The sequence below is a fragment of the Struthio camelus genome, unplaced genomic scaffold (assembly GCF_040807025.1).
Source record: "Struthio camelus isolate bStrCam1 unplaced genomic scaffold, bStrCam1.hap1 HAP1_SCAFFOLD_149, whole genome shotgun sequence".
Taxonomy (NCBI): Eukaryota; Metazoa; Chordata; class Aves; order Struthioniformes; family Struthionidae; genus Struthio; species Struthio camelus.
This window is the reverse complement of record NW_027182668.1, coordinates 196-13,749: the sequence shown is the minus strand read 5'-3', so window position 1 is coordinate 13,749 and position 13,554 is coordinate 196. Positions and strand designations below refer to the sequence as shown.

Here is a 13,554-nt window from a genome sequence, read left to right as displayed (position 1 = left end):
AGCGGGAGCCCTTCCGGCGGCAGGTGCCGTAGGGCGGCCGTGGGGTGCTATGGGGCGGCTATGGGGCAGCTATGGGGCAGCTATGGGGCAGCTATGGGGCGCCTCGGCAGGGTGAAGGCGGAGCTGGGCCGCGAGCGGGAGCCCTTCCGGCGGCAGGTGCCGTGGGGCGGCCGTGGGGTGCTATGGGGCAGCTATGGGGCAGCTATGGGGCAGCTATGGGGCGCCTCGGCAGGGTGAAGGCGGAGCTGGGCCGCGAGCGGGAGCCCTTCCGGCGGCAGGTGCCGAGGGGCGGCCATGGGGCGCTGTGGGGCAGCTATGGGGCAGCTATGGGGCAGCTATGGGGCAGCTATGGGGCGCCTCGGCAGGGTGAAGGCGGAGCTGGGCCGCGAGCGGGAGCCCTTCCGGCGGCAGGTGCCGTGGGGCGGCTATGGGGCGGCTGTGGGGTGCTATGGGGCAGCTATGGGGCAGCTATGGGGCGCCTCGGCAGGGTGAAGGCGGAGCTGGGCCACGAGCGGGAGCCCTTCCGGCGGCAGGTGCCGTGGGGCAACTATGGGGCGGCTGTGGGGTGCTATGGGGCAGCTATGGGGCAGCTATGGGGCGCCTCGGCAGGGTGAAGGCGGAGCTGGGCCGCGAGCGGGAGCCCTTCCGGCGGCAGGTGCCGTGGGGCGGCCATGGGGTGCTATGGGGCAGCTATGGGGCAGCCGTGGGGCGCTATGGGGCAGCTATGGGGCAGCTATGGGGCAGCTATGGGGGCGCCTCGGCAGGGTGAAGGCGGAGCTGGGCCGCGAGCGGGAGCCCTTCCGGCGGCAGGTGCCGTGGGGCGGCCATGGGGTGCTATGGGGCAGCTATGGGGCAGCCGTGGGGCGCTATGGGGCAGCTATGGGGCAGCTATGGGGCAGCTATGGGGCGCCTCGGCAGGGTGAAGGCGGAGCTGGGCCGCGAGCGGGAGCCCTTCCGGCGGCAGGTGCCGTGGGGCGGCCGTGGGGTGCTATGGGGCGGCTATGGGGCAGCTATGGGGCAGCTATGGGGCAGCTATGGGGCGCCTCGGCAGGGTGAAGGCGGAGCTGGGCCGCGAGCGGGAGCCCTTCCGGCGGCAGGTGCCGTGGGGCGGCTGTGGGGCAGCTATGGGGCAGCTATGGGGCAGCTATGGGGCAGCTATGGGGCGCCTCGGCAGGGTGAAGGCGGAGCTGGGCCGCGAGCGGGAGCCCTTCCGGCGGCAGGTGCCGTGGGGCGGCTGTGGGGCAGCTATGGGGCAGCTATGGGGCAGCTATGGGGCAGCTATGGGGCGCCTCGGCAGGGTGAAGGCGGAGCTGGGCCGCGAGCGGGAGCCCTTCCGGCGGCAGGTGCTGGACGGGCGGCAGCAGGCGCTCAAGGTCAGCGCCAACTCCGTGTACGGCTTCACCGGGGCCCAGGCCGGGCGGCTGCCCTGCCTCGCCATCTCCCAGGTGAGCCCCACGGCGCCCCACGGCGCCCCACGGCGCGGCCCTGCCCCACGGCGCGGCCCCCCGGCGCAGCGCTGCCCCCTGGCGCGGCCCCCACGCGCCCCACGGCTTCACCGGGGCCCAGGCCGGGCGGCTGCCCTGCCTCGCCATCTCCCAGGTGAGCCCCACGGCGCCCCACGGCGCCCCACGGCGCGGCCCTGCCCCACGGCGCGGCCCCCCGGCGCAGCGCTGCCCCCTGGCGCGGCCCCCACGCGCCCCACGGCTTCACCGGGGCCCAGGCCGGGCGGCTGCCCTGCCTCGCCATCTCCCAGGTGAGCCCCACGGCGCCCCACGGCGCCCCACGGCGCGGCCCTGCCCCACGGCGCGGCCCCCCGGCGCAGCGCTGCCCCCTGGCGCGGCCCCCACGCGCCCCACGGCTTCACCGGGGCCCAGGCCGGGCGGCTGCCCTGCCTCGCCATCTCCCAGGTGAGCCCCACGGCGCCCCACGGCGCCCCACGGCGCGGCCCTGCCCCACGGCGCGGCCCCCCGGCGCGGCGCTGCCCCCTGGCACGGCCCCCGCGCGCCCCACGGCTTCACCGGGGCCCAGGCCGGGCGGCTGCCCTGCCTCGCCATCTCCCAGGTGAGCCCCACGGCGCCCCACACCGCCCCACGGCGCGGCCCAGCCCCACGGCGCGGCCCCCCGGCGCGGCGCTGCCCCCCGGCGCTGCCCCCCCCGCGCGCCCCACGGCTTCACCGGGGCCCAGGCCGGGCGGCTGCCCTGCCTCGCCATCTCCCAGGTGAGCCCCACGGCGCCCCACACCGCCCCACGGCGCGGCCCTGCCCCACGGCGCGGCCCCCCGGCGCGGCGCTGCCCCCTGGTGCTGCCCCCCCGCGCGCCCCACGGCTTCACCGGGGCCCAGGCCGGGCGGCTGCCCTGCCTCGCCATCTCCCAGGTGAGCCCCACGGCGCCCCACACCGCCCCACACCGCCCCACGGCGCGGCCCTGCCCCACGGCGCGGCCCCCCGGCGCAGCGCTGCCCCCCGGCGCTGCCCCCCCCGCGCGCCCCACGGCTTCACCGGGGCCCAGGCCGGGCGGCTGCCCTGCCTCGCCATCTCCCAGGTGAGCCCCACGGCGCCGCCCCACGGCGCTGCCCCACGGCGCTGCCCCCCACGTCCCCCCCCAGAGCGTCACGGCCTTCGGGCGCCAGATGATCGAGCGGACGAAGCAGCTGGTGGAGAGCAAGTTCTGCCTGGCCAACGGCTACCCCGCCGACGCCAAGGTGGGGGGCCGGGGGGTCCCCAGGGGGCTCTGGGGGGTCTGAGGGGGCTCTGGGGGGTGCTAAGGGGGTCCCCAGAGGGGTCTAGGGGGTCCCCAGAGGGGTCTGGGGGGCGTCTGGGGGTCCTGAGGGGTCTGAGGGGGGTCTGGGGGGTGCTAAGGGGGTCCCCAGAGAGGTCTAGGGGGTCCCCAGAGGGGTCTGGGGGGCGTCTGGGGGTCCTGAGGGGTCTGAGGGGGGTCTGGGGGGTGCTAAGGGGGTCCCCAGAGGGGTCTGGGGGGTGCCAGGGGGGTCTGGGGGGAGTCTGGGGGTCCTGAGGGGTCTGAGGGGGCTCTGGGGGGGGCTAAGGGGGTCCCCAGAAGGGTCTGGGGGGTGCCAGGGGAGTCTGGGGGGAGTCTGGGGGGGGTCTGGGGGTCCTGAGGGGTCTGAGGGGGGTCTGGGGGGTGCTAAGGGGGTGTGAGGGGCTCCTGGGGGTGTCTGAGGGGTCTGGGGGGGTCTGGGGGTCCTGAGAGGTCTGAGGGGGGTCTGGGGGGTGCTAAGGGGGTCCCTAGAGGGGTCTGGGGGGTGCCGGGGGGGTCTGGGGGGAGTCTGGGGGTCCTGAGGGGTCTGAGGGGGGCCTGGGGGGTGCTAAGGGGGTGTGAGGGGCTCCTGGGGGTGTCTGAGGGGTCTGGGGGGGTCTGGGGGTCCTAAGAGGTCTGAGGGGGGTCTGGGGGGTGCTAAGGGGGTCCCCAGAGGGGTCTGAGGGGTGCTGAGGGGGGTCCCCAGACGGGTGAGGGGGGGGTTCTAGGCAGGGTTTGGGGGGGGTTGACCCCCCCCAGGTGGTGTATGGGGGAGGTTTGGGGGGGGTCCAGGGGGGGTGTTGACCCCCCCCGGATGATGTATGGGGGGGTCCGCAGGGGTTTGGGGGGGGTCCCGGGGGGTGTTGACCCCCCCAGGTGGTGTCCGGGGGGGTTGGGGGGGTCCCGGGGGTGTTGACCCCCCCATGCCCCCCCCAGGTGGTGTCTGGGGGGTCCCGGGGGGGTTGACTGGGGGGTTCGGGGGGGTCCGGGGGGTGTTGACCCCCCCAGGTGGTGTCCGGGGGGGTTGGGGGGGTCCCGGGGGTGTTGACCCCCCCATGCCCCCCCCAGGTGGTGTCTGGGGGGTCCCGGGGGGGTTGACTGGGGGGTTCGGGGGGGTCCGGGGGTGTTGACCCCCCCAGGTGGTGTCCGGGGGGTTTGGGGGGGTCCCGGGGGGGTTGACCGGGGGGTTCGGGGGGGTCCCGGGGGTGTTGACCCCCCCATGCCCCCCCCAGGTGGTGTCTGGGGGGTCCCCGGGGGGGTTGACTGGGGGGTTCGGGGGGGTCCGGGGGGTGTTGACCCCCCCAGGTGGTGTCCGGGGGGTCTGGGGGGGTCCCGGGGGGGTTTGGGGGGGTCCCGGGGGTGTTGACCCCCCCACGCCCCCCCAGGTGGTGTCCGGGGGGTTCAGGAGGTCCCGGGGGTGTTGACCAGGGGGTTGGGGGGTCCCGGGGGTGATGCCCCCCCCAGGTGGTGTCCGGGGGGTCCCGGGGGGGTTGACCGGGGGGGTCCCGGGGGTGTTGACCCCCCCAGGTGGTGTCCGGGGGTTCGGGGGGGGTTCGGGGGAGGGTCCCGGGGGTGTTGACCCCCCCAGGTGGTGTCCGGGGGGTCCCGGGGGGGTTGACCGGGGGGGTCCCGGGGGTGTTGACCCCCCCAGGTGGTGTCCGGGGGTTCGGGGGGGGTTCGGGGGAGGGTCCCGGGGGTGTTGACCCCCCCAGGTGGTGTCCAGGGGGTCTGGGGGGGTCCCGGGGGGTTTCGGGGGGGGGTTCGGGGGGGGCCCGGGGGTGTTGACTGGGGGGGTTGGGGGGGTCCCGAGGGGTGATGCTCCCCCCAGGTGGTGTCCGGGGGGTCTGGGGGGGGTCCGGGGGGGTCCCGGGGGTGTTGACCCCCCCATGCCCCCCCCAGGTGGTGTCCGGGGGTTCGGGGGGGGCCCGGGGGTGTTGACTGGGGGGGTTGGGGGGGTCCCGGGGGGTGATGCCCCCCCCCAGGTGGTGTCCGGGGGTCTGGGGGGGGCCCGGGGGGGTCCGGGGGGGTCCCGGGGGTGTTGACCCCCCCAGGTGGTGTCCGGGGGTTCGGGGGGGGTTCGGGGGAGGGTCCCGGGGGTGTTGACCCCCCCAGGTGGTGTACGGGGGTTCGGGGGGGGTTCGGGGGAGGGTCCCGGGGGTGTTGACCCCCCAGGTGGTGTCCGGGGGGTCTGGGGGGGGCCCGGGGGGTCCGGGGGGTGTTGACCCCCCCACGCCCCCCCCAGGTGGTGTACGGGGACACGGACTCGGTGATGTGCCGCCTGGGCGCCGCCTCGGTGGCCGAGGCCATGGCGCTGGGGCGCGAGGCGGCCGCCTGGGTCTCGGGCCACTTCCCCCCCCCCATCAAGCTGGAGTTCGAGAAGGTGGGGGTCCGCCGCGTCCCCCCCCGTGTCCCCAACGCGTCCCCCCCCCGTGTGCCCCCCCATCGCGTCCCCCCCCCCATCGCGTCCCCCCGCGGCCGCCTGGGTCTCGGGCCACTTCCCCCCCCCCATCAAGCTGGAGTTCGAGAAGGTGGGGGTCCGCTGCGTCCCCCCCCCCCGTCCGCAACGCGTCCCCCCCCCCGTGTGCCCCCCCATCGCGTCCCGCCCCCCCATCGCGTCCCCCCGCGGCCGCCTGGGTCTCGGGCCACTTCCCCCCCCCCATCAAGCTGGAGTTCGAGAAGGTGGGGGTCCGCCGCGTCCCCCCCCCCGTGTCCCCATCGCGTCCCCCCCCCGTGTCCCCCCCCCATCGCGTCCCCCCCCCCACCGTGTCCCCCCCCCCATCGCGTCCCCCCGCGGCCGCCTGGGTCTCGGGCCACTTCCCCCCCCCCCCATCAAGCTGGAGTTCGAGAAGGTGGGGCTCCCACGGGTGCTGCCCCCCGCCGGGGGGTCGGGGCTCCCACGGGGGCCGCGGGCGGGGGTCCCACGGGTGCTGCCCCCCCCCAGGTGTACTGGCCGTACCTGCTGATCAGCAAGAAGCGCTCCGCGGGGCTGGGTCCCACGGGTGCTGCCCCCCGCCGGGGGGTCGGGGCTCCCACGGGGGCCGCGGGCGGGGGTCCCACGGGTGCCGCCCCCCCCCCCAGGTGTACTGGCCGTACCTGCTGATCAGCAAGAAGCGCTACGCGGGGCTGGGTCCCACGGGTGCTGCCCCCCGCCGGGGGGTCGGGGCTCCCACGGGGGCCGCGGGCGGGGGTCCCACGGGTGCCCCCCCCCCAGGTGTACTGGCCGTACCTGCTGATCAGCAAGAAGCGCTACGCGGGGCTGGGTCCCAGGGGTGCTGCCCCCCCCCGCCGGGGGGTCGGGGCTCCCACGGGGGCCGCGGGCGGGGGTCCCACGGGTGCCGCCCCCCCCCCAGGTGTACTGGCCGTACCTGCTGATCAGCAAGAAGCGCTCCGCGGGGCTGGGTCCCAGGGGTGCTGCCCCCCCCGCCGGGGGGTCGGGGCTCCCACGGGGGCCGCGGGCGGGGGTCCCACGGGTGCTGCCCCCCCCCGCCGGGGGTCGGGGCTCCCACGGGGGCCGCGGGCGGGGGTCCCACGGGTGCCCCCCCCCAGGTGTACTGGCCGTACCTGCTGATCAGCAAGAAGCGCTCCGCGGGGCTGGGTCCCAGGGGTGCTGCCCCCCCCCGCCGGGGGGTCGGGGCTCCCACGGGGGCCGCGGGCGGGGGTCCCACGGGTGCCCCCCCCCAGGTGTACTGGCCGTACCTGCTGATCAGCAAGAAGCGCTCCGCGGGGCTGGGTCCCACGGGTGCTGCCCCCCCCCGCCGGGGGGTCGGGGCTCCCACGGGTGCTGCCCGCCGGGGGTCCCACGGGTGCCCCCCCCCAGGTGTACTGGCCGTACCTGCTGATCAGCAAGAAGCGCTACGCGGGGCTGGGTCCCACGGGTGCTGCCCCCCCCGCCGGGGGGTCGGGGCTCCCACGGGGGCCGCGGGCGGGGGTCCCACGGGTGCCCCCCCCCAGGTGTACTGGCCGTACCTGCTGATCAGCAAGAAGCGCTCCGCGGGGCTGGGTCCCACGGGTGCTGCCCCCCCCGCCGGGGGGTCGGGGCTCCCACGGGTGCTGCCCGCCGGGGGTCCCACGGGTGCCCCCCCCCAGGTGTACTGGCCGTACCTGCTGATCAGCAAGAAGCGCTCCGCGGGGCTGGGTCCCAGGGGTGCTGCCCCCCCCGCCGGGGGGTCGGGGCTCCCACGGGGGCCGCGGGCGGGGGTCCCACAGGTGCTGCCCCCCCCGCCGGGGGTCCCACGGGTGCTGCCCCCCCCCAGGTGTACTGGCCGTACCTGCTGATCAGCAAGAAGCGCTCCGCGGGGCTGGGTCCCACGGGTGCTGCCCCCCCCGCCGGGGGGTCGGGGCTCCCACGGGTGCTGCCCGCCGGGGGTCCCACGGGTGCCCCCCCCCAGGTGTACTGGCCGTACCTGCTGATCAGCAAGAAGCGCTCCGCGGGGCTGGGTCCCAGGGGTGCTGCCCCCCCCGCCGGGGGGTCGGGGCTCCCACGGGGGCCGCGGGCGGGGGTCCCACGGGTGCCCCCCCCCAGGTGTACTGGCCGTACCTGCTGATCAGCAAGAAGCGCTCCGCGGGGCTGGGTCCCAGGGGTGCTGCCCCCCCCCGCCGGGGGGTCGGGGCTCCCACGGGGGCCGCGGGCGGGGGTCCCACGGGTGCCCCCCCCCCAGGTGTACTGGCCGTACCTGCTGATCAGCAAGAAGCGCTCCGCGGGGCTGGGTCCCAGGGGTGCTGCCCCCCCCGCCGGGGGGTCGGGGCTCCCACGGGGGCCGCGGGCGGGGGTCCCACAGGTGCTGCCCCCCCCGCCGGGGGTCCCACGGGTGCTGCCCCCCCCCAGGTGTACTGGCCGTACCTGCTGATCAGCAAGAAGCGCTCCGCGGGGCTGGGTCCCAGGGGTGCTGCCCCCCCCGCCGGGGGGTCGGGGCTCCCACGGGGGCCGCGGGCGGGGGTCCCACGGGTGCCGCCCCCCCCCAGGTGTACTGGCCGTACCTGCTGATCAGCAAGAAGTGCTCCGCGGGGCTGGGTCCCAGGGGTGCTGCCCCCCCCCGCCGGGGGGTCGGGGCTCCCACGGGGGCCGCGGGCGGGGGTCCCACAGGTGCTGCCCCCCCCGCCGGGGGTCCCACGGGTGCTGCCCCCCCCCAGGTGTACTGGCCGTACCTGCTGATCAGCAAGAAGCGCTCCGCGGGGCTGGGTCCCACGGGTGCTGCCCCCCCCGCCGGGGGGTCGGGGCTCCCACGGGGGCCGCGGGCGGGGGTCCCACAGGTGCTGCCCCCCCCGCCGGGGGTCCCACGGGTGCTGCCCCCCCCAGGTGTACTGGCCGTACCTGCTGATCAGCAAGAAGCGCTCCGCGGGGCTGGGTCCCACGGGTGCTGCCCCCCCCGCCGGGGGGTCGGGGCTCCCACGGGTGCTGCCCCCCCCGCCGGGGGTCCCACGGGTGCCGCCCCCCCCCCAGGTGTACTGGCCGTACCTGCTGATCAGCAAGAAGCGCTACGCGGGGCTGGGTCCCAGGGGTGCTGCCCCCCCCGCCGGGGGGTCGGGGCTCCCACGGGGGCCGCGGGCGGGGGTCCCACGGGTGCCGCCCCCCCCCCCAGGTGTACTGGCCGTACCTGCTGATCAGCAAGAAGCGCTCTGCGGGGCTGGGTCCCAGGGGTGCTGCCCCCCGCCGGGGGGTCGGGGCTCCCACGGGGGCCGCGGGCGGGGGTCCCACAGGTGCTGCCCCCCCCGCCGGGGGTCCCACGGGTGCTGCCCCCCCCCAGGTGTACTGGCCGTACCTGCTGATCAGCAAGAAGCGCTCCGCGGGGCTGGGTCCCACGGGTGCTGCCCCCCCCGCCGGGGGGTCGGGGCTCCCACGGGTGCTGCCCGCCGGGGGTCCCACGGGTGCCCCCCCCCAGGTGTACTGGCCGTACCTGCTGATCAGCAAGAAGCGCTCCGCGGGGCTGGGTCCCAGGGGTGCTGCCCCCCCCCGCCGGGGGGTCGGGGCTCCCACGGGGGCCGCGGGCGGGGGTCCCACGGGTGCCCCCCCCCCAGGTGTACTGGCCGTACCTGCTGATCAGCAAGAAGCGCTCCGCGGGGCTGGGTCCCAGGGGTGCTGCCCCCCCCGCCGGGGGGTCGGGGCTCCCACGGGGGCCGCGGGCGGGGGTCCCACGGGTGCCGCCCCCCCCCAGGTGTACTGGCCGTACCTGCTGATCAGCAAGAAGTGCTCCGCGGGGCTGGGTCCCACGGGTGCTGCCCCCCCCGCCGGGGGGTCGGGGCTCCCACGGGGGCCGCGGGCGGGGGTCCCACAGGTGCTGCCCCCCCCGCCGGGGGTCCCACGGGTGCTGCCCCCCCCCAGGTGTACTGGCCGTACCTGCTGATCAGCAAGAAGCGCTCCGCGGGGCTGGGTCCCACGGGTGCTGCCCCCCCCGCCGGGGGGTCGGGGCTCCCACGGGTGCTGCCCCCCCCGCCGGGGGTCCCACGGGTGCCGCCCCCCCCCCAGGTGTACTGGCCGTACCTGCTGATCAGCAAGAAGCGCTACGCGGGGCTGGGTCCCACGGGTGCTGCCCCCCCCGCCGGGGGGTCGGGGCTCCCACGGGGGCCGCGGGCGGGGGTCCCACGGGTGCCCCCCCCCAGGTGTACTGGCCGTACCTGCTGATCAGCAAGAAGCGCTCCGCGGGGCTGGGTCCCACGGGTGCTGCCCCCCCCCGCCGGGGGGTCGGGGCTCCCACGGGGGCCGCGGGCGGGGGTCCCACGGGTGCTGCCCCCCCAGGTGTACTGGCCGTACCTGCTGATCAGCAAGAAGCGCTCCGCGGGGCTGGGTCCCAGGGGTGCTGCCCCCCCCGCCGGGGGGTCGGGGCTCCCACGGGGGCCGCGGGCGGGGGTCCCACGGGTGCTGCCCCCCCCCAGGTGTACTGGCCGTACCTGCTGATCAGCAAGAAGCGCTCCGCGGGGCTGGGTCCCAGGGGTGCTGCCCCCCCCGCCGGGGGGTCGGGGCTCCCACGGGGGCCGCGGGCGGGGGTCCCACGGGTGCCGCCCCCCCCCAGGTGTACTGGCCGTACCTGCTGATCAGCAAGAAGCGCTCCGCGGGGCTGGGTCCCACGGGTGCTGCCCCCCCCCGCCGGGGGGTCGGGGCTCCCACGGGGGCCGCGGGCGGGGGTCCCACGGGTGCTGCCCCCCCAGGTGTACTGGCCGTACCTGCTGATCAGCAAGAAGCGCTACGCGGGGCTGGGTCCCAGGGGTGCTGCCCCCCCCGCCGGGGGGTCGGGGCTCCCACGGGGGCCGCGGGCGGGGGTCCCACGGGTGCCCCCCCCCCCAGGTGTACTGGCCGTACCTGCTGATCAGCAAGAAGCGCTCCGCGGGGCTGGGTCCCACGGGTGCTGCCCCCCCCGCCGGGGGGTCGGGGCTCCCACGGGGGCCGCGGCCGGGGGTCCCACGGGTGCCGCCCCCCCCGCCGGGGGTCCCACGGGTGCCCCCCCCCCAGGTGTACTGGCCGTACCTGCTGATCAGCAAGAAGCGCTCCGCGGGGCTGGGTCCCACGGGTGCTGCCCCCCGCCGGGGGTCGGGGCTCCCACGGGGGCCGCGGCCGGGGGTCCCACGGGTGCCGCCCCCCCCGCCGGGGGTCCCACGGGTGCCCCCCCCCCAGGTGTACTGGCCGTACCTGCTGATCAGCAAGAAGCGCTCCGCGGGGCTGGGTCCCACGGGTGCTGCCCCCCCCGCCGGGGGGTCGGGGCTCCCACGGGGGCCGCGGGCGGGGGTCCCACGGGTGCCCCCCCCCCAGGTGTACTGGCCGTACCTGCTGATCAGCAAGAAGCGCTACGCGGGGCTGCACTTCGCCTCGCGCCCCGAGGCCCACGACAAGGTGGAGTGCAAGGGGCTGGAGGCCGTGCGGCGCGACAACTGCCCCCTCGTCGCCAACCTGGTCAGCACCTGCCTGCGCCGCCTGCTCGTCGACCGGTGAGCCCCCCCCCCGGCGGCGGGGGTCCGGGGGGTGCTGGGGGTGGGCGTCTGGGAGGGGCGCTGGGGGCTGGGAGAGGGGCTGGGGTGCTGGGGGTGCTGGGGGTGCTGGGGGTGGGCGTCTGGGAGGGGGGCTGGGGGCTGGGAGAGGGGCTGGGGTGCTGGGGGTGCTGGGGGTGCTGGGGGTGGGTGTCTGGGAGGGGGGCTGGGGGCTGGGAGAGGGGCTGGGGTGCTGGGGGTGCTGGGGGTGCTGGGGGTGGGCGTCTGGGAGGGGGGCTGGGAGAGGGTCGGGGGTCTGGGGGTGCTGGGGGTGGGTGTCTAGGAGGGGGTCTGGGGGGGGTCTGGGGTCTGACAGGGGGGTCTGGGGGTCTGGAAGAGGGTCGGGGGTGCTGGGGGTGCTGGGGGTGGGCGTCTGGGAGGGGGGCTGGGGGCTGGGAGAGGGTCGGGGGTCTGGGGGTGCTGGGGGTGGGTGTCTAGGAGGGGGTCTGGGGGGGGTCTGGGGTCTGACAGGGGGGTCTGGGGGCTGGGAGAGGGTCGGGGGTCTGGGGGTGCTGGAGGTGGGTGTCTAGGTGGGGGTCTGGGGGCTGGGAGAGGGTCGGGGTGCTGGGGGTGGGTGTCTGGGAGGGGGTCTGGGGGCTGGGAGAGGGGCTGGGGGTGCTGGGGGTGCTGGGGGTGGGCGTCTAGGAGGGGGTCTGGGGGCTGGGAGAGGGGCTGGGGTCTGGGGGTGCTGGGGGTGGGTGTCTGGGAGGGGGGCTGGGGGCTGGGAGAGGGTCGGGGGTGCTGGAGGTGCTGGGGGTGGGTGTCTAGGTGGGGGTCTGGGGGGGGTCTGGGGTCTGGGAGAGGGTCTGGGGTCTGGCAGGGGGGTCTGGGGTCTGGGCAGGGGGGTGCTGGGGGTGGGTGTCTAGGAGGGGGTCTGGGGTCTGGGAGAGGGTCTGGGGTCTGGCAGGGGGGTCTGGGGGTGCTGGGGGTGCTGGGGGTGGGCGTCTGGGGGGGGTCTGGGGTCTGGCAGGGGGGTTTGGGAGAGGGTCTGGAGGGGTCTGGGGGTCTTGGGAGTCTGGGGGTGCTGGGGGTGGGTGTCTAGGAGGGGTTCTGGGGGGGCTCTGGGGTCTGGGAGAGGGTCTGGGGTCTGGGAGAGGGGCTGGGGGTGCTGAGGGTGGGTGTCTAGGAGGGGGTCTGGGGAGGGTCTGAGGGGTCTGGGGTCTCCGTGCCCCCCCCGTGCCCATGACCCCCCCCCGTGCCCGTGCCCCCCCCGCAGGGACCCGGCCGGGGTGGGGGGGGGTCTCCGTGCCCCCCCCGTGCCCGTGACCCCCCCCCGTGCCCGTGCCCCCCCCGCAGGGACCCGGCCGGGGGGGGGGGTCTCCGTGCCCCCCCCCCGTGCCCGTGGCCCCCCCCCGTGCCCGTGCCCCCCCCGCAGGGACCCGGCCGGGGCGGGGGGGGGTCTCCGTGCCCCCCCCCGTGCCCGTGACCCCCCCCCATGCCCGTGCCCCCCCGCAGGGACCCGGCCGGGGCGGTGGGGGGTCTCCGTGCCCCCCCCGTGCCCGTGACCCCCCCATGCCCGTGCCCCCCCCGCAGGGACCCGGCCGGGGCGGGGGGGGGTCTCCGTGCCCCCCCCGTGCCCGTGACCCCCCCGTGCCCGTGACCCCCCCGCAGGGACCCGGCCGGGGTGGGGGGGGGTCTCCGTGCCCCCCCCCGTGCCCGTGACCCCCCCATGCCCGTGCCCCCCCCGCAGGGACCCGGCCGGGGCGGGGGGGGGGTCTCCGTGCCCCCCCCGTGCCCGTGACCCCCCCATGTCCGTGCCCCCCCCGCAGGGACCCGGCCGGGGCGGGGGGGGGGTCTCCGTGCCCCCCCCGTGCCCGTGACCCCCCCGTGCCCGTGCCCCCCCGCAGGGACCCGGCCGGGGCGGTGGGGGGTCTCCGTGCCCCCCCCGTGCCTGTGACCCCCCCATGCCCGTGACCCCCCCGCAGGGACCCGGCCGGGGCGGGGGGGGGGTCTCCGTGCCCCCCCCGTGCCCGTGACCCCCCCGTGCCCGTGCCCCCCCCGCAGGGACCCGGCCGGGGTGGGGGGGGTCTCCGTGCCCCCCCCGTGGCCGTGCCCCCCCCGTGCCCGTGCCCCCCCCGCAGGGACCCGGCCGGGGCGGTGGGGGGTCTCCGTGCCCCCCCCCGTGCCCATGACCCCCCCCCCGTGCCCGTGACCCCCCGCAGGGACCTGGCCGGGGCGGGGGGGGGTCTCCGTGCCCCCCCCGTGCCCGTGACCCCCCCGTGCCCGTGCCCCCCCCGCAGGGACCCGGCCGGGGCGGTGGCCCACGCGCAGGACGTCATCTCGGACCTGCTCTGCAACCGGGTCGACATCTCGCAGCTCGTCATCACCAAGGAGCTGACGCGGGCGGCTGCCGCCTACGCCGGCCCCCAGGCCCACGTGCAGCTGGCCGAGAGGTGACCCCCCCCGGGACCCCCCCGGGACCCCCAACCCCCCCCGGCGCCCCCCAACACCCCCCAGCACCCCCGGCACGGCACCACGGAGCTGCCGCCTACGCCGGCCCCCAGGCCCACGTGCAGCTGGCCGAGAGGTGACCCCCCCCCGGGACCCCCCCGGGACCCCCAACCCCCCCCCGGCACCCCCCAACCCCCCCCAGCACCCCCGGCACGGCACCACGGAGCTGCCGCCTACGCCGGCCCCCAGGCCCACGTGCAGCTGGCCGAGAGGTGACCCCCCCCCGGGACCCCCCCCGGGACCCCCAACCCCCCCCGGCACCCCCCGACCCCCCCGGCGCGGCACCACGGAGCTGCCGCCTACGCCGGCCCCCAGGCCCACGTGCAGCTGGCCGAGAGGTGACCCCCCCCCGGGACCCCCCCCGGGACCCCCAACCCCCCCCGGCACCCCCCA

The 13,554-nt window shown here is 78.6% G+C and overlaps 1 protein-coding gene across 1 annotated transcript in view; it reads left to right on the top strand.

Annotated features, from left to right (window-relative positions):
* Positions 1–13,146, top strand: part of LOC138065129 (DNA polymerase delta catalytic subunit-like) — a 36,580-nt gene extending 23,434 nt beyond the window's left edge. Inside the window, 5 exon segments of the mRNA XM_068929324.1 lie at positions 1,298–1,445; positions 2,606–2,701; positions 4,997–5,134; positions 10,496–10,671; positions 12,951–13,146. Of these exon segments, the coding sequence (XP_068785425.1) occupies positions 1,298–1,445; positions 2,606–2,701; positions 4,997–5,134; positions 10,496–10,671; positions 12,951–13,107 (715 nt within the window). The 3' untranslated portion in view covers positions 13,108–13,146.
* The last annotated feature ends 408 nt before the right edge of the window (positions 13,147–13,554 follow it).